The 24,435-nt window shown below is 41.6% G+C and overlaps 1 protein-coding gene across 3 annotated transcripts in view; it reads right to left on the reverse strand.

Moving 5' to 3' along the window:
* Nucleotides 1–24,435, reverse strand: part of LOC120816450 (guanine nucleotide exchange factor VAV3) — a 31,635-nt gene continuing 7,200 nt past the window's right edge. For 2 of the 3 annotated variants that reach the window (XM_078098655.1, XM_078098654.1), the window contains exons 9-27: nt 23,972–24,071; nt 23,543–23,638; nt 21,180–21,248; nt 20,361–20,447; nt 19,780–19,865; nt 19,477–19,609; nt 17,446–17,555; nt 15,775–15,876; nt 15,326–15,417; nt 14,716–14,738; nt 13,696–13,720; nt 12,244–12,374; nt 9,904–9,969; nt 9,676–9,710; nt 9,417–9,533; nt 6,208–6,295; nt 5,939–6,065; nt 1,513–1,661; nt 1–805 (exon numbers count right to left, since the gene is read on the reverse strand). In XM_078098655.1, the coding sequence (XP_077954781.1) occupies nt 764–805; nt 1,513–1,661; nt 5,939–6,065; nt 6,208–6,295; nt 9,417–9,533; nt 9,676–9,710; nt 9,904–9,969; nt 12,244–12,374; nt 13,696–13,720; nt 14,716–14,738; nt 15,326–15,417; nt 15,775–15,876; nt 17,446–17,555; nt 19,477–19,609; nt 19,780–19,865; nt 20,361–20,447; nt 21,180–21,248; nt 23,543–23,638; nt 23,972–24,071 (1,678 nt within the window). In that variant the 3' untranslated portion in view covers nt 1–763. Of the gene's footprint in view, nt 806–1,512; nt 1,662–5,938; nt 6,066–6,207; nt 6,296–9,416; nt 9,553–9,675; nt 9,711–9,903; nt 9,970–12,243; nt 12,375–13,695; nt 13,721–14,715; nt 14,739–15,325; nt 15,418–15,774; nt 15,877–17,445; nt 17,556–19,476; nt 19,610–19,779; nt 19,866–20,360; nt 20,448–21,179; nt 21,249–23,542; nt 23,639–23,971; nt 24,072–24,435 lie in introns of all 3 variants that reach the window. The other variant, XR_013467054.1, reaches the window with a different exon arrangement.

A 24,435-nucleotide genomic window follows, 5' to 3' on the forward strand; every position in this document is an offset into this window, starting at 1 on the left:
CAATAGGAATAAAATCTTTATCAGCGATGGATTTACACTTTAAACAACATTCAGCCACAACTACTTTGTCCCAAGATGTCTCGCTCTATAACCAAACCGTTCCTTCCTTCTTTTCAAACAGTGTTGAATCTTTTTAGCGATTGCATTTAAATATCACATGTCACAAATACCACCGTTTATTGTCAGTCCAGTGATTTCAACTGTTTTTGACAGAACGCTGAGTACAAAAACGAGTACAAAAATCTGTGCGGCGGCCATGTTCCGACAACAGTCCAAGCTCCTCGGCTGCTGCACTTCAATTAGGCGAGGTACCTGGACGCTGCGCTGTCAGCAGGATCCGTGTTCCAGTCGTGCGACTGAGTCGCCCTGGTATTGAAACGCAATGACAGCGAAGGCGAGTCTCACACCAGCCAATGGAGTCATCAATAATGAGACAAGGTGAGCTGAAAGAGTGGGTGAAGGGTTATCTGGCTACAGCACACGCGCTTCCCATGGGGCCGCAGGGAGTGTGTGTGTGGAGGGGGGGGGGCAGACGGGGGCCACAGAGAGGCAAGATATGGCCCGACGCTCCTGGAATCTGTGATTGGACATCTGCTCTGTGTGAGAGTCTGTCAGAGGGCAGGAGAAGGTCTTTGAGCGCATCTCCGCTTCCTCTTTAGTCTAACACTTTCATCACAGAGATCTGACTTGCAGGGCCCGCCGAGTGTCTGAGGAGCAGGGCACTCGCCGCTAAACGGACGCTGACGGCACTCGTTGCACAAAATCAGTCCTCTTCCTCCACGTAGGTCGAAGGGAACCAGCCCATCTTAGAGGAGACAAAACAGGCAGCGTCAAATATATATTCAACAGGATATATATTTTTTATGAACTTATTTTTATTTCCTCACTGTTCCTCCCAATTTTGAATGAGCCCCCAACTCTACTCTTCGTTGATCTTACAGTAAGGATGTTCATTATGCACACACATACAGAGAAGATCAAAACCACTCTGCATGCCGCTGCCAAGAACACTTACCGTCCTCAATTATGTCCAACATATAAAACTTCATCATGGTCAAAAATGACTGATTGAACTTTAATCAGTTTAAATACTGACATGTTTGTTACTTCGCTGTCATTTACTGCAATTAAGACAATTAAACCTGCATAACACTTAAAAAAAAGGAAGTAATCTTGAGATAAGAGGCCATGTTCTTCTTGAACGTAAACACAAGGATATTTGAAATTTCCATCAGTATATAATGAGAATTTCACTGAATATAAATTAATAGATTTATTTAAACATGTTTGGAACATTTCCAAACCTTACTTTTGGTTCTGAGAGGGTATAAATAAATAACTTGTATTTAAATGAACTGACAACAAAACATTAGGCCACAACACATTTGTAAATGTAGTTCTACAATAGCTGCTACAGTACATTTAAAGACCCCAGATGGCACAAAACACCAAAGTAAAGATTAAATGTATAAATCTTTTTGCCACAATGATAGGATCCTACAGCAGACCCACCCGGCCGTCGATCTCTCCCTTCCACCACCCGTTGGACATCTTGGTGTAGATCTTGATAATGTCTCCCTGCAGCAAGGAGAGCTCCCGAGTGTCTCTGGAGCAGAAGTCATAACGTGCCACTGCGACGCCCACCACCCTGGGAGAAAACACTGGGACAGAGGCACCTTGCGTCACTACATTTCACAGAGATTCTGATGCTCCCAGACATTTAGAACGATCTCTATAATTGTGCAGCTCTCTCCTCTCATTGGTCCACGTTGGACCACATATAATATGAAAGTAACCCAAAGGTATGTTGCATAGATGCGCTTTGATTTGTCATCTTTGGGACACTTCAAATGGAAGGTATGCTTGCTGACTAATTGGAAACTTTACTTTGAACTGATCATGATTTTATATTTGAACACAACTTTGACAAAAAAACATTTTTTGACTGATGGAAAGTTCACAGGATAAACTCGGCTCAACGTAATGCTGTTTCTCTACAATAGTATATTGTCATTATGGGGCTTTGCATGTTTGTAGTCTGTATGAGGTTAATAATACAATGACATAAAGCACATTTCTCACAGGTACCATCCGCAGTAAATTGACTATGTCTCATCTCTTAAGGACGATAAGGAAGCAAAGAAACTCCAACTCTTAGGCCCGAGTGTAAAAGCAAACAGTCATAAGGGAGAAATATGTACATATGAAACATGCACAGTAAAAAAGAGAAGGCATTGGTTTTTCATCATCATGTCTGGCCCAATTAAAGTTAACGTTGAATGCAGCGCTTATCAGGTTGTACAAGGTTATTCCTGCACGTGCAGGTCGGGGCCTCACGTCAATTGGGAACGCAGGTGTGCGTAACTTTGTTTACCTTACCTGTGAAAAATAGAGGTGACACAGCTGGGAATATATGGTGGATGAGAGGAATACACCCCCCCATGCACAAACAGGCGCATCATGCCAACACAGATGCTTAAGCACACACACACACGCATGCATGTATATATGCTTATGCACAAAGAGGCAGACATGGACAGAGGTTGACTGTTGTGCTGGATATGTGCCGTAAAATGGAAGAAACGCACACTATTCCAATGTGGGAGCATTTAGAGGCATTGTTAGCTTTATAGTTGCACTTATTTGGGTCTGGTCTCTATTTCTATTGTGTAACATATTTGTTTCAAGACCACTTTTAATTAGTGATTATGTGACAATGTAAATGCAAGCAAAGATGGTAATGCCGATCTTCACATGGGAGACATTGTCAAATTGTCAGAAATTCACAATACAATAAAATACTTTAAAAGAGGGTGACGTGTTTTTCCACGCATTGGCAACTCTCAATATGACGCAAAAGCAGAATCATTAGACTATATTACTTAACAGAGGAAGGAAAAACAAGAAAGTTTGTCTTTGGAAACCTGTAAATGTGGGCACACAGGAAGGGAGAGACAACGTGAGTAGAAAAGATGTACCTGTACCTGACCAGAAAGGCGAGGAGGAGGGAGGAACAAAGCTGCAGCCGCCAAGAGGAACTACAGAGAAACGGAGCAAGTGAGGGCTGGATGGGGGGTTCAGGCCTTGGTGGAAGTCAAGAGAGAACAAAGAGAGAACAAAAGCAAAGTAAGTTTGACAGAAAGAAAGTATGAGAGAGGGTAATAGAAAGAAAGAGAGAGAGAGAGAGGAAAAGTTGGTCAAAGAACAAGCAAAAAGCAAAGACTGTAGCAGAGAAGAGTGAGGGGGGGGGGGGCAAAAATGCTGAGACAGCATCTGCGGTTTCAGATACTGACCAATAGAAGGTGGATAATATGTACCGGTAGTTAACATCGATACTTAACTTAGAACCATATCGATTTATTCATGTACTATGGTCTGTTTGTTTAAAAAAAATATACAGTCTGAACGACTAGTTACTGGCTGATGTTCTTGTAGCTCAATGGGAACAAAACCCTGCAACCAGGTCTCAAATATTGCTGACGGCCTCCTGGGAGAAGTCGGTGCTGTCAGCATTACGTAGCAGCATATCACGTGTCCAACGGTCTGCATACCTTTGGCTGAGTCGTGCGGCCTCTGTAATCTTCCCCCAATCTTACTGCACACCGCAGCAATAACACCGTTTTGAGCGAGCAAAAGCAGCAGCATGTGGGGGGTTGGGGCGGGGGGATAAGTATATGTTTAGGCACAGCACGTCGCCCTGACAAAGCCAGCCAACGACTTCTGTTTCCATATGAAATCCCATCGAGCCAGCGGACCCTTCCACTCAGAAAACCACCTGCTGTCATCACAACCATATGGTTCGCTGAGTTTTTCCTCTTCCCCACACGGATTAGTGAATGCAAGCCAGAAAGGTGTCAACTGTTTGTCTGACCGGAGGGCACGCAAACAGCTATACAAACACCTGTAGCGTGCAGGAAGTGTATACAGCAAAAACATAAACAATATGTAAATAAAATATAATATAATATATATAATAAAAATATATATAGTATGTGTGCAAAATGATTTGATACTACACTTGATACAGTTCAGTATGATCAAAGTAAACTTTTGCTTTTTTATCCTTTTTTTTGCCATATTTTGTAAAGCGTCGACTCATCAACCTAAGAGAACATATATCTTAAAATCCAATCCCTAACATTCAAACACAAATATAGACGGAACAAATTAAAGATGCCGGCTTCGCTTCCTCCAGACAAATCACTCCAAAGTTTTGAGGGGTTTTCAATAGTTCTGCATCTTCTGATCGTTTGCTCAGCCTTGCATTCTGTTTTCTTTGCTTTGAGGTGTCTGATTTGGGATTCAAACCATTGTGTGTGTGTGTGTGTGTGTTTGTGTTTTTTGGTTTTGGCATGACATCTGTCTTTCCACGTAGGCTGTTTACCAGACAGAGAACGCGGTGCCCACACTAAGTCTGTCTATGGGGGTGGACGACTTAAGGCAATAATAATCTATCCCAGAATGCATTGAGGATCTGTCAAGGCTTTCGCACAGAAGGAAGCGCGGTGAATGGCAGCGATGCACAAACACACACCTCTCGCAGAGCTGCTTTGACGCCCGATGCGCTGGTGAGACCGTCGCTGCCAAAGGAGGCAAAGAGGGACACGGATGGAGCAGAATCTCACATCCGAACAGACACAAAAGGCTAACTTTGACTTTGTTCCTGTGTGCGTCTGCTTGCTTGCTGCTGCTGCTGCTGCTGCGGCGGCGGCTGCTGTGGTTGTTTACGTGCACGCCCCAATTCAAGTTATGACAGTTTACCTCCAGCAGCTTTCCGCTCTTTTACATCAAAATTATATCTGCAAACTTTTCACAGTTTTTTGCGGAAAACAGGCGCAGTCCCTCCGTTGGACCGGGGGTATCCCCTAGGTGTGTGTCAGCAGCGGGCCTCCTCCGCCCGCCAGCCCGAGTGAAATGACATGTCCTGTCAGGAAAATCGGGAAGCCGCCTCGGAGCTGAGCAGCATGTGGAGCGCGACGTTTGGAGTCGCAGGCTCCTGGTGCTTTGCCTGGGGCGTCGGGGCCTAACAGGGACCTCTCTGCCGAGCCGACTGAGCAGCCATGGCTCCTTTCTACTTCCTTGACTCGTTGTCTCCCCCACTCCTTCCTCGGTCTTTCTGTTTCTCCGACCCCTCCCCTATGTGCCCCCACGCTGACTTTTAGCTCCATTTAGACTGGGTATTAACTGGGAAACAGTGGTGGAAAGATGTTGGTCTGCTTTCTTGCTGGGACTGCTTGATATCACCCTGATGGTAATTCCTTTGCTTAGCATAAAAAGAATATTGGCCAAATGACATGTGTGTGTTTTAGTCCCGCTTTACACTAAGCTAGGGTTAGGGTTAGGGTTAGTATATATCATTATCTGTATTTACTGGGAAGACAGAGTGGTATCATCCAACTCTTGGTTAGTTGAAACAAAAACATGAACTCTATTACAAAAAGCTTCAGATGACCCTTTTAGTGTGGCCGTTGTCTTTTTACTCATAACCCCCATATCTCTTTAATTTTCTTTACTCTCGCTCTACCTCCCATTTCTCTCACTGTTTCCCGTTCTTACATCATTTCCTTCCTCCCTTACTACAACCTTTTTGCCTTTTCCACCTCTATGATCCGTCTCTCTCTCTCTCAGACACCCAATTCCTAACCCGCCTCTTCCTGTATTCTGCTTCTTCCATAAGACCTTTCTCCTTCACGTGCCTCCTCAGAGTGAATGACCATCTGCTTCTGTGTCCGACCAGGCTGATATCAAAGATGGTACTTTTCCTTTTACAACCAACCAACCACTCTTTCTGTAACAGTTGAATCAACTTTTTGTAGTGTGATTTCAACTCTGCACTTTGCAGTTTGCCTAACTCCGGAAAATTAACTCTAAGAATTTTGCTGTGTGGTGGCAACCCTTTGCCTCTGCCAAATGTGGATGTTTTGTGAAGCAGACTCACTGCCAGCTCTGGTAATGGCCTTGGGCAGGCTTCCATTGGACAGTTCCCTGAATGGGACCTGCAGATTGGTGTCGAGACTGCTGAAACCCTCCTTCAATGAATGCCGCCTGTAGTATTCCACCAAGTCCTGTGTAAAACAAGCACAAGGAAAATGAACATATCCGTAACAAGAATAATGCAGTGAGTGAGGTAATCTCCTAATGAATGGATGAGTGTACTCATTAATGCTACAGTAGTACAGTCAATCCATGCAAAGTTAAAACCTTTACCAGCACAGTCTTGAACAGCTGACTCTCAGCGATGTAAAAGCAGCCGTCCTTGGTCAGAATCTTAATGTGCTTGACTTTATCGTTGAACCTGTGGAGGATGAATAAGACATAGGCTGCTAATCAACTATGGATGCTTCCCCATCAATCCAGTCTCTATGGTGAACCGTCACGAAGGTCCGTCTCAGAGGACTGCCGGTTGCCACGCTGAGCTGCGCCAAGCAACTTTGTTCGACAAGAACATCTCCGGTTTTCTCTGCTGTGGAAATAAGATCCAACACACTCTAAATCTTATAATAATGGAAACATTCAAGGATTACTGAGCTTATAAAGTGAATTAATATATTGTTTTGGAAGGTAAACCACTCAGCTTTTAAATAATACTGTTTAATGCACACCAGAAGAAAACACAAAATCAAATCAGCAGAAGAAATGTATTTTGTAAAATAACTAAATGTATGGTTTTAATCCAATAATGGTTTCTTTGCTAAACATTTCAGTAGTGTAGACAAACTGTTCAAAGTAGTAGTAATGGGCTGATTAGTATCATGTGTGGATGGCCGCTAGCTGGTGCTTTCCGTAAATGAACTACAAAGTAGGAATTTCTGAATTCCCAACCTCGCCAACCTGGACTGAAAATGCTGCTCTGCGCGTGTTTCATTCGTGTCTCATTACCTTTCCAGCAGTCTCTGCCATCGACCTATTAAAATGTGGCTATAGTGTTTGTATGTGCAAAATACTACATAATGTGTTCTCATCAACTGGTATTCCTTACAATGGCTAACCTGCGTGGTACTGACAATGTTAACTTCGGACTTGTTTTGATGTCATTCCCAGATCCATTCTACCATAAAACGGAGCGTCTTACATAACATCTACTAAATCTACAGTCTATAATATCTGCCGAGCAAATGAAGAACCTTCTGTATAAACTGTAAAATATGCAAAAGTCCACACCGGTGTAATGTCACCGCCATTATATAATTAGTACCTTTCACGGAAAACATCACCTTACCAAAAAGAGCTGCTTACTGAGCTCAACTATATCGAAGTATAATAACTGTAAAATCAACCTTAGAGTATGTGAGAGTGTATGCTATAGGTTTAATTAAAGAATGACCTTTTCGTTGTCAACTCAATACGAGAGTTGCGTACCGACCTTGAAAACACACACACACGCCGTTCAGTGCACATACAGTCGGCTTCAATGGGGCTCTACTGTCATGCCAATCGAAAGCACAATGTTGAATATTACACTTCCACCTGGTGATGTACAAGTTACACTGAAAAATTGATCGGCACTGTAAATCTCCCAGTGCAATGTATAAGGCACGAGGAGCATATGATCGTGTTGCAAATTCACATACAGTAAACATTATTAATACATGGCGAGCAATACATTATTGATTTATGTTGAGTTATATGGAGCAGAACACATGGAGACGGATGAGGTTTGGTGAGTATTCCCTTCCTCCAATAGGCCCCCAAGGCTGCGCACGCAGACACACACGAAAGTCATTCAATGCACGCACAAAGTGTGTGAACACTTCCAGAGGATTAGTAGCAGCTCACATGTAAAGCTCCATTATCGGAAGCGGCCATTCTGATAACGATCTTAAGCAGTGAGACGGCCAATTAGGATTGGGTTGGGTTGGGAAAGCCGTCTTGTTCATCCCAGTTTTGAATGAGGGACGGTGTGAGTCAACCAAATGGGCCGGAATGGTGTGTCACCGACTAAACAGTCTAACATCCAAACACTAGGAGGGCAGCCTCAATCACGACAATCTCTTGGAGCAGTCATTTCGAGTCGGGGGACTTTTCTATTTTTTTTACGACGGGACGATCTTTGATGCAGCCTGAAAGATATTCGCCGGTTAAACGGCCAGTGTTGTATTTCAAAAGACGGCTACGGATGCACTCCACTTGCAGATAAAGCAGCCATGTGTCGAGACCTAAAAGGATGGATGACTTATCTTGAACTCCAACGCATCTCTAACCTCTTTTTGAAATACATTTCTCAGACTGACAGCCAAAGATCAAAAAGTACGATGCAAAGCTATCGGGCTCTCCTTGATCACATGTCTGGGCAGAATAAGACGGACAAAAGACAAGACGGTAAAATAGTTAATCTAATTCCACCTCCTCCTCATGCTACATTCAGCGGAGCCGCGTCAACAGAGCCGACCGTCGCGGTAAACTAAAAAGAACCTCAACAATGTTTGGCATGATGCAGGTTCAAACAAACCCGGTACACAGATGTATTCAAACCGGTGAATTCTCAAATCATCTCAAAAAAGTCTACTTGCAGTGGAGAAACTTTTCTTTTCTTAGGTTAAGGGATATTCATCTCACTGTAACTGAAGCAGAATTTAATCTTTGATTCTCACATGTAGACACACACATGAGACGCTTAAACCGTCCTTCTCAGGCATTTACAAAATACGCAAGCCTAACTTTAGCAACAGTTGGAGTCAAATCTTAGTAACCCGGTGTGCAAAAACAGTAAACTGCTAAGTGACTGACCAAGAATAGAATTAAAAGCAAAATCATAGATTACTTGTTTTGAATTGAGGTTGATCCCAAACAGGAAATGCATTAGCTGACGTTATGGCAAAAACATCATGCTGCTGCAGCTTCATATGACCATGAGAGTTCGGTGACAAAGACATTAGTCTAATGCACTTAATTGATTCTATTTTAGCTCTCATGTGAGCTAAAGGTACTAAAGTAACTTCATGAGTAGCAATACTTTCTGACTCATTGCACCTTCTTCATCAAACCCAAATCCTATTTATCAATCTAGAGCTAACTTTTCATTCTGAAAGTTAAATCCTCTGATAAATGTCGTAAGATAATTACTGCAAACCGTTCATTTTCAGGGGCCCTGAGTTAAACAAACAAGAGCATGAAACAACATTTCTGTGAAGAACAGCATGAACTCCTTCTGCTGCGGCCCATCCATTTTTTTTTACATTTGATCAGCTGCTTGTTTTCATACACAACACCATTGTTGTGCTGAGCTATTATTTGCATGTGGGCATTTTTTTTTTTTTGCTTGAATGATTCTCGCCTCTCTGAGTAAGGTGTTTCTAGCCCACACTGCTGCTGACTGTACGTGTTTTCTTTATTCCGCCGTCATTGGTAAACTGCAGCGAGTGAAAATTGTGGTTTAAAATTGAGAAGAGAAGGAAACAAGCCGTCGTGTCACTTACTTTATACTAATGGCGTATTCAGTGCACTCTTTACTCCTGTGTCGAACCAGATACGTGCCGTTGTCCCGGTCCAGCAGCTCCACCTCAGCCTGGTATCTCTCAAAAGGACCTGCAAACCTGAACCACCCATAAACAACTACTGCCCTTAGACTGCAATCAACCATTCTGAACACGAGGATGACAACAGTCAATACAATCAATGAAGAGTAAAAATGATTAGTGGTTGAGCAATCTACAGCCGTTTGTTTTCCCCGCTTACCAGAGCTGTGAAGAGTAATCGACGGGTTTGGGAAGCTGGCATGGAAAAGAATTGTGGTTATTTGTTGCTTTTATGTAGTTGATATACGAGGGGTGGATTTCCTTTGTGGTCTCTCCGACATAAAAAGTGCCGTTGAAAAGCAAGGCGTCAATACAAGCAACTTTGCACCAAATGCATCGTAATCACACTAAATGTGTGTTATTGATTACACAAAGTATGCACACTTACACACGGGCACGGCCTCACAGCGTCACTTGGGAAGAAGCCAATCTTGCTTGTTGCCAGAATTTTTCCCTGCAACAACAACACAGGCTGTTAATCGCATTATAATTGTCTGGGAGCTAATACACTGCTTTCTATCTCTTTCCCTCCTTTCTTCCTTTTCTCTTCCCCTCCAATACTTTGCTTTAATAAATCCTCAGCAATTAGCACACAACCAGCACTACATCTAATTTACAGCGCAAGTTAATTAAGGTTCAAACTCTGCCGGCAGTTAGATTTGTACCGCATCAAAACAAGAGCCTCGTTTAACACTAAATAAAGGATCTTATTCTGGTCTTTGAATATCCAAACGGTGACTAACAATTGCATGTTTGCTAACCTGCCTCAAGCACAACACAAGCTTTAAGTGAAATGAATTCATTCCTACAAAGCGCAGAGAGACCTTTTTTCTCGTCTACCACGATTTTCAAACAAACTTTCAAACCTGCACCAACGGATAGACGGATAGATCTTCGGTCGATATATATATATATATATATATATGACATATATATATATATATACAGTCTACAATAAGATAAGATCATTTGAGTTACCAGTTTTGAGTTCGAGGTCAATTTGAAGTCCATTGAATCCCAATCTGAGAAGACAGTAAGTGTCCAGGGCATATGGAGCTCCTCATTCAGCTTCCTGCCCTGCTTGTGCTTTCCTCCTCACTCCTCTTTATTAGAGTATGAAATGCTTTTTGGGACCGTGCAAGCCGCGGCAATAACTAGATTGTAAAGCGAATCTTTACCCATCTCCATGATTCATTCTGTGTAATAACATTTCATCAAAGGCTTTTTGAGAACCCCTCTCTATTTGTTATGCCTTTGATAAGCGTATGATAAAGATTAAACTTATTACTCTGAAGGCATAAATAGGCAGCCGCCAAAGGATCAAATGAAATTACAGTGATTGATTGTATTGTTCTGCCAGGGGGTTGGGGGATAATTGGCTCCTGGGTAGCAGGGGATATGAATTCTCAATGTTCTGTAATTCCATCCTCTGGCACCACAGGCGACGCTGAAGATTAAAGGTACCCTGTGGAGGTTTCATTATAAACAAACAGGGTTTTCTTTAGATTCAGTGTTTCCCACCAAAACGCATTGTGCGTGAACCTAAGAGCTACACAAACTTGTTCAGAGCACTTGCGTCGCTTTCGTTTTTGCATACGTTGAAAATGAGGTCTTGTTTGTAGTCTTGCTTATCATCTTCTCTTTTATTTACAACACACTGCAAATACTAGAATGATTTTATAATTCCTCGCACCTGTCTCATTCATATCATTGCAAAGATATATATACTTTGATGGATAGCTTTTTTGTATTATAATTATGCACAGGACACAAATAGGCATTCTATTATGAGCATAATAAAGTTTAAGTCCTTTAATTATCTCCTCCTAGCCTAGTTACCATGGTGACAAACCGTACATCAGGTTTGCAGCATTGCATTCTGTTTGCCGTTCTATCGGCTTACAAGAAGTCTACTCTCATGTCCTCACCCTGCACCTTGTGTCTCTGCCACAACAGAGAGAAACATGGAGCATAGGGAATCAGGCTAACCGCCAACTCCCAGCCGTGCCGTTGGCAAAGACTGCAGTTTGATTGGAGCAGTACCAACTGGAGGATGAAGCTTTAATGCCACCGTAAAGCAGAGTAGGAAACGTTAGGGAGGCTTCCATGAGATCCCGGATAAATCGACCATCCTTTCAAAAAGAAAAGGATAAGGTCAAAACCTTGTCAACCATAAACTGACCTCATGAGACGGTTGCTAAATGTGCCTGTATATGAGGTTGTGCACCAACCATTAAAACATCCTCCAGAGGCTCCAGTATCCGCTGTTTTATTGTCTCAGTGTGACACTCAATTACTCAACTAAAGCCACTAATTGGTTAGATCATCTGTTGAAGGCCGTGATTCAATCTGAGGAGTGAAAGAACAGACATATACCCTATTTTTAATGCAACTGTGCTTCTGAAGAGTTCATACAGAGCTTTGACTGATATTTATGGCTAACACTGAACTCATAATAATACCACATTATACTTGACAGGACACAGGCCAACCCCTAAATCATTTGTAATTTATTAACAATAATGGCCAAAGGGAGATAAATTGTGGATGTCACCGCATTAATACGTTTTTTCAAAAGCTTCTGCAGATAGTGGGACACCCAGCGGTAAGAGAGGAGAGAAGACGCGCAGCGCGGCTTCAAACCCGCGACACTGAAGAGACGGTGCGTTATTCTTTCACGGAGTCGCAGATGTTGAGATAAAACCAACATGAGCTGAGTGACACGCACCTGCCACCAGGAGCTGTGCACGTCGGCAAACATCAGTTCAATGACATCCCCCGCATGAATGCCAAGTGGGGGCCCGCACTGTGGAACGGGGATGCCACTGTAGTCTCTGATCACCAACATCCTGGGTAAACCTAAAGAGACAGGGAATGAAAACACATTTAGGCTCACACAAAGCGTTTACCAGTCTTAAATACAGCAGGTCCAAGAGTAAAGCACGATTCATTACTTTTAGGTAAAAAACAACTGCAACCATGTGTGACATAAAGACACAGACCCCCCTGATGAGATCTAGGAATAAATATGCTGTGCAGCTGTATTCGGCTAGAAACGGGGAGTTAAACTTTCTGTTTAACTACGTGGACCTCTTACTCTAAATAGAGCAACCAGTGCACTGGTCGACATGTCAAACAATATCTATGTATTTGGCAATTCTGGCCGTTTTTTTTAGTATCATTTTTTACTTTTTTCACCAGTCATGTTGTACAAAACAAATTCCCTTGCTGTCATTGTCTTATGTAACACGCTTGATCCCCAACATGCACATACATGTCTCAATCAGCAGAATGGCACCGTACTAAAAAAGCAGCGATTTACTCTTGCGGGAAATTAACCTGTACACTGCAGCTCCAATCTTTCCTCGGCATAGGAGACAAACACAGCCGAGACCAAACCCCCCCACCCCTCCCTTCCAACTTAAAAGACACAGCCAGACTCACACGGCTGGCCCCCTCAGGCACATCTCCCTGCCAGCCATGGCTCCCCTGCAAAACCAGCCCGGGGGAGCCATTGGCTGACGCTGACCTCAGATGAATTAAATATCTAGCATTCATGTTTTTAATGAGAACAATAAGCACGGCTGTGGCTGTCTTTCTCATAAAGCCCCTTATGGAAATTGATTCAACACAAAGGCACAGCTCAGCGGTGGAGGCCGCGGCATATAGACCGCTGCAAGTGCTTTTCTGCCAGCTTCTCCTCCGCCGTTGTCCTCATAATGATTCCACCCACTCCAATTCATTTCAACGAGGTTTCGGGTTTAGGCATCACGGCATGCGGCGAGAAAAGGGCTTTTTTTGTGCATTGGGAAAAGATTCTTTCTGCATCCTATTGTTAATTTGTTATTCTCATTCAAATATGTCTGTCAAAAGGAGACTGTTGTTGCTTATTTCTTCCTCGGAACCCTGTGTGTGAGCAGGAGGGCTTCATCCTACTTACTTTCTTTATTTAGGTTTGGGGAGTTGAGGAACATCTTCCGACGCGACAACATGTGAAGTTTAGCTTTAAACCACTGTCTACTCCAGGTCTCATGGTGGCCTCCAAACAACTATCTCCTTTTTTAAAAATCTGTCTGCGTTTCTGATCTGTTGCAGAGCCACAATGAAAACAGCTTAAGAGGCGGCACGTTAGGTCTTAGCAGGCTCAACAAAAGTGATGAAGCGGTCAAGCCGTACTGACCTGGGTCTGGTGGTGTGGTGTTTTCCTGTGGGTGAAGAGCAAACGTGAGAAAGAAAAGGCAAGGAGAGATTAATGGAGGGGCAAAGAGGATATAGAGAGGCCGTTTTGCAGGTACAGTCTGACCTGAAGAATATGTCAAACTTTTTGTATAATCATCTGTGTGTTATACTCTTTAGATGTGTGGTCTAACCATTTTGAAAGTGAAAGACAGACATCAAGAAAGTGAAATCATTATCCTTATTTTGTCTACAACGCACCAGGGAATCATAGAGGGTTCGGTTATTAGATTAACACAAACTAAAGAAAGAAGAATGTCTGCGAGTGAAACTGTTGTGAGAAGTGTTAAAGTAGGAAGGTCATTTAGCCGATCATGGGTTTTGAAAGTAATCATTTGTGTGGACAATAAGATACACAATGGTGAGAAACTTTGTCATAGTCCCATCGGGGGTTTTGTGACAGACAGAAGAGGATTCTGATCTATATATATCAGAGCAACATTATAATGCACAGCTTTGTCTTAATATATTATGACTTTTTTCCCATGAAAATTAAAGTTATTTCAATTCAAAGATGTTACTTCCTCAAACAAAAGACAGGAGGACCATAATGTTTTATTTTTATTTTGAACTGCCACCTGCATTTTGTGTCTCCGTTTACAAAAAATAAGACCAATCATCAATTGGTGCAAAAAATGTGGACCGCAGTTTGACGCTCAAACTTTTCAAATAATTATTCCCCACACAATCCGGCTTCAATGCACCACCTCAACTTTAGTGAAGTGGTGTAATTTTGTCCACACCTTTTTAGGATCCCACTAATAAATCTAATAAATCCCACTACAGCGATAGTTGTACCACCTTTACATTTAAAGACGCGGTAGAAGATCACATGGGCCAGCTGATATGTCTCGATAGGAGTCTGGCCAATCAGAACTGTGTCATATTATCTCATCCACTATGTTACGCTTCACTTATTATGTTTGTGTCTTAAGTCAAAGAGAAGAAGCAGTCGAGGACTTACCTTGGGTTTCGGCTTGGCAGGATCTGCAGTCATGTGAGAGACAGACACGGGGAGAAGAATGCAAAATGAGTTTGTGGTGGCTTCCTGGCATACAACCTCAACTGTCAACCTCTGCTGGCCCCCCGTCACGCCCCAGAATGCGTAAAGACCCACAGTACGTCTGCTCAGGAGGCTTGTCCAGGGCCTCTAGCCGTCTGTGTATTCACGGGACGGGTAACGTACCTGGACGAATACGCTGCAAAGCTTAACTTCTAAATATAATTATGGCATAGCTTCAGCTTCAACCCCTAAACATCAAGTGTAATTTGCAGTTTTTATAATAACAGAATTAAACGTTTCTTTGAGGGGGAAATGAAGACAATTGAAAATGTTAGCATGGCAAACTAAGGGAAGGTCAAGGATCATCCAGAGGGATGAATAAAATATATACAACAAATATTAAAAATAGATAAAGAGATCCTCCTATAGGGAGTAAAAATGCGCTTAGTGAATTTCAGAGAGTTTGATATTTTGGCATACAAGTCGAAATATAGGCCCAGATGGTGGCGCAATAGGAGAGGTCAGCAAGAAGTTGACATAAGGGACATAAATATACACTATTGGTTCTCACCTGTTTTCCCACAGATTCCCAGTCGACCCAGACACTCCTTATGGGCTCCCAGCTTACATTTCACACACTGGTAACCTTGGTTAAAGATGCCCCTTCACACAATAAAACACAGGATATATGTCACGTGTAACAGCCTCCTTATGAGAAATACCATGACATTTAGAGTTTTCGGGGTTCGGTCACAGCCGAGATAAGAAAAATAAAATGGCACAGAAAATGCCCTTCAGCTTTCTAAAACTATAAAACGATACTGAAAACTGAGACAGCTAACAATGGGGAGTACTTGGTTATTTAAATTGAAACACATCGCTAACAAAATATAAGTGTATTTTCTTTGGACAACAACATGTGTTGAGTTGGAGTTGATTTTCACCCTGTCTCCGGTCGACGGGTACTACCAGCTCTAAATCATTGTCCGAAAGAGTATTTACATAATGTATGAACATTACCTGAGCAAGAGGTGGCAGAAACTACAGGAAGTGATCCTTTCAAAGGTGTGCATTTTGAACTGGTGGGTGTTGTGGTTCGCTTTATCCGGTCGAATATTGGATCTGGGGGAAAAATAACAAAGTATGGTTAAATAAATTTGAGATGAAAATAAGGGTCTCCAACCATGCTGGCAGCTCTGTGATGCTGCATGTAGGCCCGTCTGTGCTTTGAGCTAAATAAATAAATGATAACTTCAGCACCCCTAGTGTTCAGAAATAAAATACTAATGTGCTAATGCAACGTGAACAATCTTAGTCTAGTGCGTTAGCATGCTAACTTCTTTTATATATTTTAATATTACAGAGGTTAAGGGGAATACAAATTAAATATTGGAAAACATAAACGTGAGGTGATCAAAGACATAGATATCAAGCTCCCAGTGGAGCAAGAGAAGCAGTCAGGCAACCAGATTCATCCTCTGGAGACCATGAGTGTCAGTACAAAATCGTATGGTAATCCATCTATTTTTTTTAGCTATTTCCATCTAGAACAAAGTAGAGTCATGTCAGTGTCTCTCAGTGGAGTGGAGTATTTTTTTCTCAATAGTGTCTTTAAAAAACAAATAAATAAACGCATTGGTTGTGTGAAAAAAAAGCTTATTTATTTCTTCACTCTAGCCTTTTCCTTCCTACTTGTGGCTGCAATAAAACCAATTTTATCCCCAGTGTATGTTTACTTGTAAATGAAGAGGGCTTGAATCAGCTCACACGGATCCACCACGGAGCTGCATGTGTTTAAATGTGAGACGGGCAACAGAAATAAGCAACATTTCTGGAGCATGGACAAAAGCTTTTTTTGCATTGAATACACCGTTCTAGGCCATAAGCGTTGCCATGAGTGCTCCCATAAGTGAGTCCTTCATCAGGAGCCCACATCCTCTTCAGAGGAACAATTTTCCCTCTCTGAATGGACCCCTTCTGATGTCATTACTCAATGCACAGAGGCACACAAACAGTAGACACAACCCCTGTATCTGTGCAAAAACAACTGTTTTCAGAAGACAGGGGTGGAAAATGGTGATTTCTTTTCTCATTTGAAATAACACATTAGGTTTTTGGAAATATTAAGGTCCTCGTAGTCACGTCGGTCTGTGAGCTCATGTGTGACTAGTTCAGTTCAAGTTAGAGAAGAAGAAGCACTGCAACTGCACATTGATGTACATCCCTAAAAACTGTAGTGCAGTGCATATACAGAAGAGCGAAGTGACAATGTATTCGGGAAGGCCATAGCGGATAGTCAGCGTGCATATCAGAAATACTGTTTTCATACACATCCACCAAAAACACAAAAGCCTTTGTTCAGTCAATCAGCGTGTAATATCAAAACATCTTGCACCACTGAATCAACATCACAAAGGAATGGAGACGACATGTCAGCCCAACTCCCGCTGTTGCAAAATAATAAAATAGAGATTCCTGCATGAACAGTTTTTTTCTACTGTGTGTGTTTGTGTGATATTGTACCATTGTCAGCAGTGTGTGTTTGAATATAGCTAAGACCTGATCAAACAGAGTACATGAAAAGTCCTCTCTTGGGCTCCGTATAACATGCATGCAAACAAAGACCACTAAATATCATACTCTTATGACCAGGTGCATCTATCTATTTTTTTCCTGTGTTTGCATACTTACATGGCCATTTCAAACTGTTCCAGCCACTTCTTCTTCAGTTCCCTGGTCTTAAAAAAGAGCTCAAAGCCTGCATGCCCCTGCTGGTGAGTCACGTAAAACCCGCAGCACCACTGTGGAGGACAGGAAGAAGGCATTTTGTCATGAATACATATGCAGATTCGTGCTTGTATGTAGCCACTTCCCTGGTTACACATACGTGAGTATCTGACATTGTACTCTTCAAAGATATGGGTGGCACGAGAGTTCAGTGGATTGTCTATCTTTTTTGGAGTCGTATTTATATCATATAGCACAGATACCTTCTGCAGGATGTTGAGATTTATTATAACTGTGAACAGTGCGTGATACGTAATGGTCATACTCTTTAAAATACTGGGTGATGCATAGCGAGTTAAATGCTGTTTGCGTTGCCACTGTTGGAAAAAATATAACAACTTCTAAGCTGTCATTTTGCAAGTAACGTAAAAGTGACAGGAATGTGGGCAAGATTTTTATTGTCAAATACACACCCCCTGTGTATAGAAATTCTTATGCTTGCCTTTTCTAGAAAGCCGACCAATTTAAAAATTAAAATAAAAATACAATATTTACATAAATGTACATGAAATAAAAATAAGGCAGAAATGAGGTAAGGGGAAATGCGCAAAACTGAGCAGGTTTGTGTGCAATATAAATTAGGAGTACAGTACACTTAGCCGGTAAGTGAATGTAAATGTAGAATCGAACATTCACAACAGTTCTGCACAAAAAAGTTGAAGTCAATGCGGCAACATTTCTGAAACATTTCATAAATCTTCCAAAATGCTGTAAGTTGATGATGATTCCTGACAGTTTTTTCTCTTTAGCGACACATTCACAGCCTGCCACGTGCTTCGACGGTCGGCCAGAGAATACCCGCTAGTACTGCAGCACTTAACGCATTTCAATCAATTCCCAAACCCTTTCATTTTTGCCACCCTAACCTGTTCCAGCTTGTTGTGTCATTTCCAATAACAGAAAAAGTGGTAGGCTTTACCCGGCAGTGATCGGCCAGCCCTGGAAGGTCCTGAGTGTTTTGGAGCTCTGGCGAGTGTTAAATCATTGATGACTGTGTGGGAGCTCAGTGGCACCACATTCACACTCTGAAGTTTCATTTAGCAGAAAATGATATATAGCTTCGAGCAGCCTTGGAGGACTGCACACATTCATCACCTGATATTAGCATCTCTGTCCGGTGGTGTGTGTGTGTGTGTGTGTGTGTGTGTGTGAGTGTGTGTTGAGGTGAATGTAACGTATGTAGCTTATGTAGCTTGAACACATAGTTTCTCTTCGTCTGTGGGTACATGTCTTTTTCTGAGTTTCTGTGTCCTGCGTACTTATGTGCAGAAAAGACATATCCAAGCAAAAGTTTGTGTCAATTCATATTTGTGTCAAAACACACTGTTTAGAGGAAGATGGTGGATTTTTTAAACCGTGAATAATGTCAACCTCACACGGAGTCACCAAAAAACACATCAAGACCATGATCAGGCTTGTTAAAGCTGGATAATCGCTGGACAGCCACATGTGCCACACAGACAGACAACACTCAAAAGACACGCACATCATGGTGTGAACAATCGAGTAAACGAGGATGATAATGGGGTCCCCTTGACACCACAGAACCATCTTATTCTAACAAACTGACTATTTCATATCTGCAGTCAGCACCAGTGGGAAGACACCATCTGTGGGCAGCCCCCCCCCCACCCGCATAAAAACAGTGTACTGAATAAACCGCGTGGGGTGACTGACCCTCCAACAGGACGGGAGAAAACATCATCGTGGATCACTCTCATTAGGCATCCAACGTTGTTTTTTCTTAATCTGAAGCCAAGATTTGGAATTCCGTCATTTCTCTACATTATTTGTGCAGTTTACTGATATGAGCCGAATCACAATTTGAGGTAGATATGGACCCGATCTTCAATGCACCGTAAAGTGGACAAATACTAATATGCAAGGGCATGATCCTTGTTCGTTGAAGTATATTGTGCTTTGCAGCCAACTGACCTTTTTACCCTCCCTGTCGGTGGTGGGGTTGTTTGTGATCTTGAAGTTGTTGAGGTCAAGTATGTCCTTCATCTCATAGTTGTCTCCTCTTCTCTTGCAAACAATGACAGCCACATCAAAAAGAAATATGTGTCTGTGAAATAAGAAGACAGAATGTTACTTATTAGTAAATAATAACAATGTGCTCTTTAATTATGGTAAATGTACTCAATAGCTGAGTGACCTTCATCAGTTGTTTAGTGTGTTTTTCCTGTCTGATATCCAAATTTCTTTTTAAGTACAATGAAGTTGAAATAGAACAACCTGTCCTGTTTCCTCTTGTCAACACTGGAGACCATGCGCACCTCTCCGTCACCTTTTGGCCGACCGTAGCTGATAAGAGGCTGATTCTAAAAGTGAGATAAGAGGGTAAAAATGAATATGTTAAATTGAAAATGAATTATGCATAATATAAAGGCGTTGAAAGAAATGCATTAATAAGTCAAATTCCCATAATAAATTGGTTCAAATGTGTTTCCATGTTACATTTCCAGCTTTAATGTGTTCTGCACTGAAACCTCTCAAAGTCTCACAGAGAAAGTAAAAAGCTGTTTAACTTTATATTTTAATGACAGTATTAATTCCTTATTGGGATGCTGCTGATACAAACACAGGTTTGGGGCTGCAACTAACAATTATTAATGAGTTTGCTGATTCTCTTCTAAATTGATTATTAGAGCATAATGTCATGTAATCAAATGCTAGTTTTTGTCAAGTCAGCATCATTACTGTTAAGAAAAGGAGCAAATCAAAATTGAGGAGCGGGAACAAGGGAATGTTAAAAAAAAAGGAAGCAAGAAGACTTCAAAACTAACAGGAGCTGATAGAAAAAGATTTGAATTTACCAGGTTTTCAATGGACCTCTGGTACTGGTCGATCTCCCTCAGTGTCTCATTATCTCTCTTCACCTCGTTAACAAACTGAGCAAGGTCCTGGGCAACAAACACAAACACAAACTGTTCTGCACATTGAAAGCAATGGTTTGTTCATTTTGGCAAATACAAATACACATATCCACATAAATGACACTTTTTCGCTTTCTTGATAGATAAGATCAATACCACCCTCGCATCTGACCGATCAATGTGAAGCTGGAGCCAGGACAACGCCAGCATGAAGGCTTTTCAAACCAAACTGTCAAAACTGGATTTGAGCAATAGTGGACGACATAAAACCCTATTCTTACAAACAGATGTAATGTTTATTACTTAACTTTGTAAGTTCTTTTAGGCAAACAACATTTCTGATCTCAATGCTAAGCTAAGCTCATTTAACCTACAGATATAGTATGTTACGGGCAACTTGTGTATATTCATGTGGAAGGCAGCATGTTTTCTGTGCTTCTCTGAGCTGAGCGTGCACACCATGTAAATATCTTTATTTTATAAGCATTAAACTGAGAGTGGTCCCTTTTTATTGGCCTTAAATCGGCCGTCTATCCAGCATTGGCTACCTTTAAAGACTGGAAAAGCGAAGCCCTCACCAGTGTGGTGTTAAAAAAACAATTTACACCCACTTGAAGCAGAGAACACTGAGTGATTTATGACTCCTTCTTTTGCCTTGTGATAAAAGTTGATAGTTGAATGGCAGACGTACTTTTTCCACTAAATCCTCCAGCTATTTGAAAGTATTTTCAGACCATTTACCATCAGTACTGCACTTACTTTCATGGCATCAAGAGCAATCTTCAAGTTGCTCTTGTCAGCGGCATCGTGGGTGTGTTTGACTAGTTCCTGTAAGAGGAGGACAGAAAGGAAAGTAAAGGCTGTGTTCACACACCAAAGACGCACTTGAGCAAACACGTTTAGCATAAGTAGTTGGGTTATTGGTAGAAATAGATCCCTTTTTTATTTTGGGGGGACTTTTAGCTGATTATGAGAAAATCCTTCAAAAAGCTGTACGTCAAAAGTGAGATGCTTGAATGAAACACAGTATTTTTACTCAAGTAATGTTTTGCTTATTCTTACAAGTACAAATATGAAGAACTTTTAATTCCCTAGAGTATTCCCATTGCATTCTACAACATCTTAGTGTACCTTTTGACCACTATACTTAATACTTACTTTGCAAGTAAAGATTTAACTTGCATGAAACAGGCTTTACGTTAACCAGCTGCAACATGAAAAAGCTCATGAGTGGATCAGTAATAATAATCAAATCATGTGATGTATAATGAAACACTTGTGCTGTTTTGTTTGTTTTTGTAAGCTTTACATTCAAGTAAAGAATGTGAATAATTGTTTCTTAATTGACGCATTGCTGTTATTGACGGGAGAGTAACTTGCACACAGGCACTGTGAAATCTCCTGTGGATGACTTTGGTCTTATTACTGTCAAAACAGCAGTTAAACTGCTGAGAAGACGATGAAAACAACTTAAGAGTAGTCCAGAGTGAGACATTTTCTCTGCAAACATAATTACATATCATAACATAATGCTGCAGCAGTTTATTTTTCCTACCTGGGGCCCCAGTTCTACCGTTTTACATTATATTATTACCAGATTTGTGCTCGATTCTACATAGCTGTTAATAAAATGCCGCCAACACTGTAGCCGATAATGATATCATCGAGGCTTAAGCAATTTACATCAATATTTATATTAAACATATGATATCTAATATTAAAGGTGGGTGCAATCCCTTTAGGCATGCTTTTCCTTTATCATCTCTCTGATTACATTACAAAGATGAGTTATTCCTCTAGAGTGCTACAGTGCTGTTTGCAGCATCCACTCTCCCTTTATTTCTCCCTTTCTTCTTCCCTTTCGAATCTTTTTACCCACTTCCCACAAGTCTCTCCTGGGGGGCCGGCTGATAACGGCAGGTTCACCGCCATTTAGCCACAGAGGCCTTAACCCCCCCCCCCGCAACAATTCAAAGTGTCTCTCTGGTCGTCGCCCTCATCCGCCCTGCCAGCTATGGTCTGACCTCTGATTCAGACCAACCAGAGGAGACGGTGTCACACAGTCATCAGTAGCTGGTGATATTGGGGGCCTTTTTTTAATCGCTGCATGTGTGATTGCAACAGGAAGCGAAGAGCACGACAACACCGCATCGGTTGGCACAATCAGTCTCGGGCGTCTTCCCTTTTTAAAGGCCCCATGTCTGAAGAAAATTCTGGAAGCTCAGATGTATTGGGACGCATTGAAAGTATTTTTATTTATTTATTCACTGTGCTTTTATTAAGAGACGTTACATAGAACATAAGAAAAGTTACTGCAACGGATGAAGTCGATTTGGTTTTGCATTGACAACCTGCTGAGAAGCTGGGAGGAGGGAAGTTGTGGAGAAGGCCGCCCTCAAGTGGCCTCTTCTCTACTGAACGGAAGACTTTGTTGTTTTGAATAAACGAAGATCGTTTTGAGAAAAACTCGCCGAGGTGAAGCTCTGAGAAGTAAAAATTAAGATCTTTTATTGAGAATAAAGGTTTAAAAATTGCATTATAGTTTGAATGCTTTAGATAAAAAGGTACAATTTTGGCGAGTGAAGTGCTCTCATTATTTTATCATTGTGACCATTATCCTTTTTACAATAATTCATGTCCCAGTGATTGTTACTGTTAGATATGATGACAGCTGTTTGTATCGTTGTTGTTAGAGGTTGTTGAGACGTTGATTAGAAATGCCCATTAAAGTTCGTCGGACCAATAACTTTATGATCTACTGTGCATTCCTGAAAACACATTGCAAGGACACCACAATGTTGTTTTGACCTCTTATTTGACCCCCTGTCTGCAGGGTGCATGTTATTAAGACATTATTTTACCGTCTTGCTCATAGTGTGAATTAAAATAATCACCTGCTGTGCTTGCTGCTACCTGCTTCATATTCTGTTATTTTTAACAGTCAGATGTGCTGCATTCACACAATATAATCGGAAAAGAATGAATTCATTATAAAATAACACTGTCAAATTACACTGTACACTGTAGTGTACATTCAAATCTCTGAAATAAACGTGTTTCTTTTGAACCCTGAGCAGACTCTAGAAACTCTTCCGTTGAGTTAGTGGAGTAGACCTTCCTACCTGAAGAAGCAGGTGGTACTTGAGGACTCTCTGCATGGGGACAACCAGCAGGTCCCTCAGCGTAAACTTCCCATTGTTGGCTCTCTTTGAGCACTCCTGCAAAAAACACCCATTCATAACAGCATGAGCGACGACGCATCCGTGTGACTGCGGTGATTCGTGTGTTTTTCTGGGGCGGGTTAAACATTGTTAATAATCAATTGGACGTGTGGAATATTTTTGTATCCTGTTTGGTTTTATAAAGCACACACAAAGCTCAGCTAACCTTACATTTACTTTTATTCAAAATCTATCACATAAAATCAGCTATTTTAATTCATGATGCAATAAAACATGTAATGCGATGTATATGCAGATCACAGAACTAACACTAAGGGTGGCTTGCAACGACAGCTCTGTGTGATCACGTGCGTTATTCAGCTGTCTCACCTCAAGCTTCAGACGGACATCCTCTTTCTCTTTGGAAATGAGGTCTAGCACAGCAATGGCGATCTCCACCTGACTGCAGTAAGTCCCGTAGATGAGCAGCCTGTAATGCAGAAGAAAGACAGCGACTGTCTCTGTGAGTTAGTGATACTGTGCTTAGTCAAAATTAGAAAGTGTAACTCATAATGTGCTGCGATCGTGTTACTCGTGATGAAGATACCATCGATGGATTCCCTGATAAAGAAACAGTTTCAGACGGTCGTCTGGATTACATCCTGACACGATTGAGAAGAGAATTATCCTTCATCGAATGCGACGCATTGCATTGTGCTTTCAGTTTAACTCTGAAATTTAAAATTTAAAATAAAAAATGAAAACTGCATTAACACGCAGAGCAACATGCCCATGCTGGATGTATAAGTCAAACGTATAACTGTATTGTAGTCCTGGTTTTGTAAGACAAGACC

This window comes from Gasterosteus aculeatus, chromosome 3 (genome assembly GCF_964276395.1).
Source record: "Gasterosteus aculeatus chromosome 3, fGasAcu3.hap1.1, whole genome shotgun sequence".
In the NCBI taxonomy this organism is placed as follows: Eukaryota; Metazoa; Chordata; class Actinopteri; order Perciformes; family Gasterosteidae; genus Gasterosteus; species Gasterosteus aculeatus.